Raw genomic sequence first — 9340 nt, forward strand, 5'->3', positions numbered from 1 at the left:
ATTGCACGGGATGGAAAACGCCACTCCTATTCACATCGGTCACATCAGGTGTTCGGTCAGCCACTCGTGACTGCTGTGTTAGATATGAGGATATGAGACCTTTCCCCAAAGTTCTGAGACAAATGCTTCCAAGAGCAGCATAGCCGTTCACTCTTCATGGCCGTTGCTCTAATGTTGGTGGGACAAACTCTGAGTTTGTTCCTTGAGACTGATTACATTTAATGCCTAACCCAGTTCTTTCTGCTGTGATCAGAGACAATTCACCGAAGAGAACACCCTTTTGGATGCATGATACTTTATTTAAACACACATATATACAACGATAAGAGGGGAAATGGTGCTGAGTCCAGCCCGGTGGCTGCATGCATTGGTGGGACAGGTGTCACAGGATGAGATGAGATGTGCATGGAGAACAGGAAGGACCGGGAGAGGGAGCTTCATTTCCCATCACCACATGGAAGGATCTTCAAGCCTGGAAAACACAAGAGTGAGACAAGACATCAGTCCTGAGCTGCACAGTGATCAGAAGCTATTGTGAAGCCTTCAGTTGGCGCTGCAAATAAGAAGCCACAGGGGAACGAACGGCAGCATAATGAAGCCCCAGTTCATTGGCTTTTGCCCCATGGGAACTGGAGTCTCTAAGAGAGTCCGCAGAAGGCTCTGTACGTATCAAAGGAGCTGAGGGACTCCAGCGGATTTCTGAAGATCAAAACTATAGGAATCACATGAAACTATAACAAGAAAGTTAGTGTTGTTCCACTCTGAATATGCTTCCGTTGTTTTCCAGGAAACTTTTTCTATGTAGAGAGATGCCATTTATTAGACTCTAAAGGGCCCCTTTTAATAAGACAGCATTCACAGGCAACTCCAAGGCTATCAACTTTTGTCTCCTCCTAATTGCACATGATTGAGTCTGTCAGTCAGGATGCCATTAACTTTATTCCCTGCACTAACTGTGTTATTTCAATCGACAAAAGAAAGTAGGCAGTGAAGTTCTAAGTAGGCCTGGCTCGTTGTTTCCAAATCCCAAGTATACATAACTTGGCCTAAACTTTTGCTGTGGCAAATATCCCACGCATATCAATGAGACATTAAAAAGATGCTTAATGATCAGCATCGAAAACAATGCTTATGAATTTCCAATTTCCTTGCATTCACTGGTGAGAAGCAGTGAACTTTATTCCAGTTCAGCTGATTGTTTATCTCAGAGAAACCATCTGGCTGGCTGTTTCATAAGAGAGCTGAAAGAGCATTGAGGGAGGGTGGGTGATCCTGCTGTCACCCGTGGGTTCTCCGTGGAGAACTTCCATGTAGTGTGACACACCAGTCACACTCATTGAGCAAGCATGCTAGTGACCTCTTCTGGGGAACACGGTTTCTGACGGTGTGGAGTTTTGTGTATCAGGGGAACTAGCCAGCTACGGGGATGCTTAAGAATGGTGTGTTGAGATCGTGCAGGAGGCAAGGTCAGCAGAGCAGGTTAGGGGTTATGAAAGTGGAGGCAGATTCTGCCCCTTTTAGTAGCATCCCTTTCCTGTCTAGGAGGTACCCGCTTAGCCCACTGGGGAGCCCTTTGATTTGGGCAAACACCTGTGCCAAGACCTGTTCGTACTCCAAGAAAGGCCCCAGACTACAGATAAGCACCTAATGATAATATATTGCCTCACAGTGAGTCTTTGAATAAAATAAGTCACTATATTGAACCAAAATACACCAAAAGGTATCCAGGAGCACTTGACTTATCTCTAGTCTGGGGTAAATCCAGGAAAGACAGAGTCAAACATACAAAGGACACAGGCTCTAAGACATTTGGGTGTGTTATTTAGTGTATAAAAACTAGATTGATCACCCCAAATGTATGATTGGTCATTTCAATTTAGAGCCGTGGGCTTGCTCTATGCTCCCTTACTTCTAATAAGGCAAGATATTCTATAGAGTATGATTTTGAGCTAAAAATCACTCACATTTAGAAAAAAAGCACCAAATAATATTAGTTAAAAACAATATACCCTGCAAGTTGAGGTTAGCCGGTGAATGCACTATTAAAAAGGTTTTTTTCTATATAGTTTTTCATTCCTACTTCTGCCCTAATCCTTCTTTTCTAGATTCTTCCATCCTAATGTTCACGTGGACTCCCAACTTTCCCCAGCTCACCTCTCCTGGCATCTTAATCTCTGTAGCAACCTCTCCACCCCAAGTCTTGTCGTACCTTGTTCTGGGGACATTTTCTGTGCTTTCTCTCATTAGGAGGTCTGAAATCAGTGTCTCAGGGCTAGATCTCTTGCCATATCTGAAACAAGAAAGCATAATCAGAGATTTAGCAAGTAAGCTTAGGAGAGAGGAGGAGAGCAAATCATCAGACTCAGACATTACTTCCAGTTGTCCATCTGCTACTAAGTATTCTCAGAGTGTGAAGCACATGCCATCAGCAACTTTGTAGTAACACAATATGCATGCACGTATATACATACACACACATATGCAAGCTGATGAGGTGGAGACCCAAACAGGAACTAGAGATGCAGCTCTGGAGAATTACCTTCTGACTTCTGCGTGCAGGTATCTGCAGGCATACACCAACACAAATTTTCTCTCTCTCATCCCAAACAATAAACAAATACAATTAAAATGTTATATGTATTTAATTTTCTGAAGTGCTTCATAAATATTTTATTTTTGAGATTATACTATAATTACAACAGTTGCTCCCCATCTGCTGGAGGCACTCATGGCTTCCGTCAGGTATGAAGAAGTCCTACCAGCCCACAGAAATCTTTCTGTGGGTCCTTCTACCCTGCCTATAGTAGGATAGCAAAAGGGCTGGAACCCTTTTCCCAGTCACAAATCTACCAGTGTCATGATAGCTTCTGCCCGGTCATACACCTACAGGATGGACAGGCTTGGAGTTCTTCTTTCTCTAATTAATTCTGGATGATCAGTTTTCTCTGTAATAAGCAAGCTTCTAAAGATGGAGTTTCTAAGGCAAAGATTCTCCAACCTGGCTTCACATTAAACTCCCCTGGGACGCTTTTAAGGACACTTAGAAAGCCCAGATCCCATCTCGATTTAATTGGTGAGAGCGGAGGCCAAGTCATTCTATTTTAAAGTTCTCCATGTGATTGTGACGCAAAGCCAGGATGGAGAAACACTATTCTAGAGATTTACTTCTCAACCTGTGCAGTACTAACACTTGGGAGAAGAGGATTCTTTACTGGGGGGCAGGATAGGGGTGGAGAGCTGGGCTGGGCATCCTGGGATGTTACCAGCATCCCTGTCAGCTCCATACTGGGTACCAGCAGCACTCACTTCTGGTTTTGTCAACCAAACATCTCTCCCAATGTTGCCCCATATCCTAGAGAGGATAACATTCTCCCCACCTGCCCCCAGCCACCAACTGAAAACCACTGTTCTAAGGAACCATATAAGCAAGATGTGATAGATCCATAGACTATATTAAGAAAACCCAGCCTGCAGAAGCATTGAATCAACAGCCTGTCACAATGGGAAAACAGCTACAAACAGGACTGGCTGGCAGGAAGAAGAAAGAGAATAATTACAGATAAAACAGTCACAAATGACATGGTAGATTTCAAAGGCGTGGACTTCTGCCTGGGAGTTTTTGGGGGGAAGTCAACAAATACACAATAGAGCTTCTAGTGGTTTCTAGGCTCATCACCAAGATGACAGAGGAAACTGCCTTAGGGACCAGTTCCCTCCTGATTCTCTTCCCATGACAGGAAAGCCCCTTTCCTCACTTCTCCTAAAGACAGTGGAAATCACATTGAATGTGATAGTGTGATCCCAGCCAATGAAATTCAGTACAAAGTTCCAGTTCCGTAACCCTAAAACAGCTTTTTTAAAATGTCCTTGGTTTTATTATCTGCACAGTGGAGACAGTTAAATCTACTTCAGAGTTTTGAGGAAAAGACTGACTGAGATGACTGGAAAACCACGGAATGGAATCATTCTATACACGGTGGCGGCTGTATAGCAGCAATCTTTACAAGAAAAAAGATTAGTTCTATAGGTTGTATCTAAATAAAATTCCTTTTAAAAACTTGGTATCATTTCAAATGTGTAATTTTTTTCTGAGCTGTATGAAATAAAAAAATTGAAGCCATTGACTTTCTGGGAAGTCTATTGGACTCAAAAACACAATGGATCTTTTGATCCATTTCAAAAGATTATGAGCCAGTATTACTTAAGTGATTCTTCACACATTGGGATTGTTTTTCCCCAGAAGGCTTTCAGATTGACACACACCTTTCTGGTGAAATTAAGAGTAGACAACTGTTTCAGAAGTATAACCCCCTTTTGGATCCTATCTAACCATCCCCTGCATCGTGAGCAGATTCACCTCCCTCTGGTAATTTACCATGCATAACTGAAACACGCTAAGTAAAGAACATTAATTCTTCCGAAGGCTGTGCCCCTACAGTTCTTCAAGGTTCTCAGTAATTAAAATGTGTTGTTAAATGTTTAGAACTAAGGGTCATCGATTTTGCAAACCAATCCCTGTATTGCTTTTAAATTAGCTTGGATTTAATTTGTTTTGCTTGACTTTAATGCTGAGAGAAAAAGCAAGGCTCTTCTCTTTGATTTCTGGGCATTAAAAATAAAGTTCGCCATCTCTCGGGTCCCAGGCGTCGGGGCATAGTAATATGCGAGCTTTGGCTTTGTTTTGTGCCTTCTTAATTAGGAAAAACCCAAGCACCTTCTTTCCAGAACTCGGTTGCTCTAAAGTGGCAAAGTCAGCTTTTTAAGACCATCTAGTAATTCTCAAGTGTGAGGCTGAGGTGGTTCAGAAGAAAGAAACCCAGGGTTCTGTTGTCCCTTCTTCCCCACGAATGGTGCCACTCTGCTTACCCTGGGCAGGTTGAAAGGTCTCAGCAAGCTTTTAGACAACTGGACTGTGTCCTTGGTGTTTTGGGTGATGGTTATTTACTCCAGGTTGGATTCCCTCTTCCCCCTACACCATAGCCTAGCTGGTTCCTTGCTCCTGTCGCTGCCAGAGGTGGGTGGGAGACAGACACACAGCCCAGAGGCACTGAAGCTTGGGCTCGGGACTTGGAGACCAACTGTAGTGACAGGGAGAAAGGATCCAGTTTGTGTTGTGTATTCCCTGCTCACGCTCTCATCTAGAGCTGAATTTATGACTGATCCTGCCCAACCCCGGGACGAAACAAGGGGAAAAAGAAATCATCCCTGTTGTCCAAGGCTCCCAGATGCACAGTGGTTCTGGCTTGGAGCTCTAGGCACCAGTCGGGGGATGCACCCACCTCTGCCTGGTGATCAGATTGATGTAGTGCCGTAGAGCCGAGTAGTATCTGGCCATGTCCTCAGCTGGAGCATCCTCGCCCGGATTGTCGGGCTTGGAGGGGTATCCTTCAGCCAGCACGCCCAAACACACGAGCAGGGACAGAGCGAGGGTCAGTCCACACAGCCCCATTCGCTTGCTACCTAGCATCTGTGGATACAAAAGGCTCAGACTTGGGGATGCCCAAGATGCTCGCTGTGTCCCAGTTCCCGTTACTACTCCAGACCCTCATCTGTTTCCATCCTGTACCCCAGAAAGAAGCCCGGATTTGGCACGCGCCTCTTCCAGAGCTTTAGTGGACCACCCGCCCTGACCGGGCCCCTTTGCTCTGCCCCTATATTCCATGAACTGTCCCTACAAGTCGCCTGGTGAGAGGTAGAGGACGGAGGTCCTCTAGTTAGGACAGAGCTGTCCTCTAGCTTAAAGAATGGCTACTCTTCTCCTCTAGCCCCCGAATCATCCTTGGAGGACGAAACTTTCTTGTCGGTCACTTTTGATCTGTTTGGCTACAGGCGCTGCTGTGACAGGCAGATTCCCCAGGGTGTAGCAACAGGACCCGGAAAGGGGGCTCACAGGGTCAGTTGGAATCCTGGAGGTGACAGGGAACAGGGCTCCTGACACCATGGGACAGTACTCGTGAAACCTCCCTCTGGGCGCACGCAATTTGGACCCCCCAAAAGAAACGCTCCGGCCCTGAGATAGGGACCCCCATGTTATTTTCCATACCCTCAAAAGATAACAGGGACGGAGGTGGGACGCCCAGCCAGGAGAGGCCCGGGGAAGGGCAGGTGGACAGTTGGATCAGAGTTGGCAAGTGGAATTTAGCCGCCAAGAGGGGCTGGGTGTGAAGCTGGCAGAGGCGGCTCAGAGGACCGGCTGCTGGGCAAGTTCAGGGGCGTCTGAGAGACCGCGCTCCTGTCCCAGTGGGTCCTGGCACTCACCGTGGCGGGCGGGCTGGCGTCTCTGCGCGGCGGTTGCTCTGCTGTGGGCGCCTCCGTGAGGGATGAGAGCCACCGGTGGGATGCGGAGAGCGGGTCGCCAGCAGGCTTTTATGGAGCGCCCTTGCCGCGGCGGGAGGGGCCTCGGGGCAGTCACGCCCGGGTGACTCCCACCGCCACTTCCCGCCCCCACCAGCGGGGGAGGAGGCTGGAGCCACAGCCGCTCAAGTGGCTGGCGTCTGTAGCCACCCACACTCCAACTCACAGCGGCCCGCTCCGCGGGGAAAAGGAAGCAGCCAAGGGCGAGGATCCCTTGGAGCCCACTCTTCTCCCCGTCGAGTCCCGCCAGGGACAGACACAGCGGGGACCGTTCTCGGTCGCCTGTCCGGGGAATTGCCAGCCCTCTGAGAGCGGGTCTATAGGGACCAGTATCCTGTACTTGGGGAGTATCTCTGGGGTCCGCGCGACAATTGTGCGCTCTGAGAGGGAGGCAGCTGAACGAGGTTTGAGGTTTTTCCCGCTCCCGGAGCAAGTGGCAGCCTGAGGCCGGAGTACCGTGCTTCAGGGTCTCCAGGGACTTCCTTGTACTTACTGACCCTGTCTCTCCAAAAGGTGGTCCTTCTCCCCCAGCACTCTCCCCAAAGCTGAGAGCCAGACTGGGTTGCTGCCAGACATCCCCCCGAGGCCGCCACTGAAAGCCCGCGGTCCCCGGGGCTGCGGCCGTTCCACAGCTACCACGGAAAGTGGCGGGTTCCAGGGGCATCCCCAGTCCCCGACCCCGCGCCCCTGTCGGCAAGTCTTTGTGAAGTCCTGTATGCTCCGTTAACGCCTGAATGAGTACATGCTTTCGGATTGAAATGAACCAGATTAAAAGACCAACATCAATGTGCTCATCGCGTTAAACCTGTTGATTACGTATGAACGATATTGAAATTATTCTTACAGGATGGGCATTCTACATGATACGCTTCAGTTAGTGCCCCCTGGAAGTTTGCATCTAAGTAAAATGGAACGTTGCTAATGTGGAGTTTATGAGTTATTTTAAAGCTAAAATAAATGATTTAGTTCAAGTGTCATTTCGTGTGTTGTTTAAACATGCTATCATTTACACACAGGGGTGGAGGGAGAGAGAGAGACAGACAGAGAGAGAGGCTGTATGAACACCAACATCCCTCGCTGTTAGACGGCTGCACTGCTGTATGAACACCAACATCCCTCGCTGTTAGACGGCTGCACTTTCCATATTTCGGAAACCTGCACCAGGGCCATAAACACAGGGCTGTCAGGACTGCTCATGTGTTTGATAAAAGAGCAAAACATCTAACTCGGCCCTTCTGATAAGGAGGAAGGCACACGATGCTGCTCAATAAAGTAATCTTATTTTTTGCAGTGAATCAGAGATTCACATCGGTTAAAACCTAGATTTAGCAGGAGTCACTGAATCTGGAAGAAAGTACCCTAAGGGGGCACCTCTTTTGAGCAGAGAACTCTGGGAAACTGATTAACTTACTTTATAACGATGGTGTTTGAGAACAAGAACTTTCCCTTTTAGCGTTTGCATAATAAAGTCCAGGCGGGGTGTGTCCAGTAAGTACACCTCTTTCTGTCCGGTTCTCTTCTCCTCCGAACTGCATCATTTGGCCTTGAGCTCTTAAGGTGCTGTCAATCCCTCACTTCATTCCATCAATTAACCCCTCCCTTCTGCAGTTTCCTGTAACTACCCTCAGCTCATAGAAACAGCCCCTCCCCCACCGCAACAAACAAAACCAACCTCTATTCCAAATAAAGTCTCCTGGCTGCAGGCTCTCTCAAGATTCTTGATTTATTTATGTACATGATTGTTTATATTAATAGTTTTTCTGAAATATCAATAAAATATACTAAAAAGCTTTGAAAGTTGGAAATATTCCCGTGGATGCACAAACGCACCCATGAAGCCATAAAGAACATAGGTATATGACCCCCGAACCTTCGTGAGCGCTCTCTGACAGTCGGTCCTCCCCCCTGCTCCTCCCTGCTGCCCTCCTCTATAGATCTGTTTTCCTGCACACTGAATGGCTTGCATTTCTAGACCTGCACATAAGCCCAGTTCCAAAACAGCTTCTCCTCTCTGCTTTTTCTGTGTTTTATCCAAACCCTTAGGCTGAGACACACCCGAATATCAGTAGCACACACTGTTTACTGTGGGTCCATTTTCATTCCATGACGTACCTCAGCTTTCAAAAACCAACTCTGCTTCTCCTAGATCCCAGGTTGCTTCCAGCTTGTGCTGTGACTAAGTCTGCAAGGGGATTGATTGGGAAGTCACTGGGTTGATGTAAGCGATCATTTCTCCTAGGAAAACAATGCTAAATGACCAAATGATGTGAGCTCTGTCTCACAGTTCACTGCCAGGCTATTTTTTGCGCTCTCTCTCTCTCTCTCTCTCTCTCTCTCTCTCTCTCTCTCTCTCTCTCTCTCTACCAGTTCCTATTGTTGTATTTTTAATTGCTGCATCTCTTCTGTTCCAGTATGTGATCCTTGTCAGGATTATCCAGTAATTCCACACCTTAGACAATGTTAACTTTCATCTATAGAATTTCAGTGTGGATCTCTTTAATACCCATCATAATCATGTCCTATCTTTATTCTAGGCTTTTAACACATTGTTGTTATTATTACTACTATTTTGGTCTTGTGAAATAGGCTCTCACTACATAGTCTAAGCTGTACTTGAACTCCCGAATAAGGGCTTCAGTCTTCTAAATCCTAGGATTGCAGCCTGTCAGACCCAGCTGAATATGCATAGCTAATAACTTCTATCTTCCATGAAATTGTTGTATTTGGGTTGACTTACCCGCACATGGTGACCCGCAATTTCCTGCTTCTCTGTATGCCTCACAATCATTAGAATGCCAGATACTGTGGGTGTTACCTTGTTGTCTGTCAGGTGTGTGTGTGTGTGTGTGTGTGTGTGTGTGTGTGTGTGTTCCTCTCAACTCTGGAGCTTTGTTCTGGAAGAGTGAAAACTTTGCCAATGTTTTTCTGGGTGGCATCCTATACTTCAGTTGTGTTAGGTGGCTTCAAGCTGGCTTCAGTTTAGGGT

General features: G+C 46.9%; 1 protein-coding gene across 1 annotated transcript; it reads right to left on the reverse strand.

Annotated features, from left to right (window-relative positions):
- Positions 1–288: 288 nt before the first annotated feature.
- On the reverse strand, positions 289–6397 carry Npy (neuropeptide Y). Its single transcript, XM_057785473.1, has 4 exons — positions 6259–6397; positions 5280–5467; positions 2210–2290; positions 289–472 (listed from the first exon to the last, which is right to left on the reverse strand). The coding sequence occupies exons 2-4, from the start codon at positions 5465–5467 to the stop codon at positions 448–450; spliced, it is 294 nt and encodes a 97-aa protein (XP_057641456.1). The 5' UTR covers positions 6259–6397; the 3' UTR covers positions 289–447.
- Positions 6398–9340: the final 2943 nt, after the last annotated feature.

Source organism: Chionomys nivalis, chromosome 1, assembly GCF_950005125.1.
Source record: "Chionomys nivalis chromosome 1, mChiNiv1.1, whole genome shotgun sequence".
NCBI lineage: Eukaryota > Metazoa > Chordata > Mammalia > Rodentia > Cricetidae > Chionomys > Chionomys nivalis.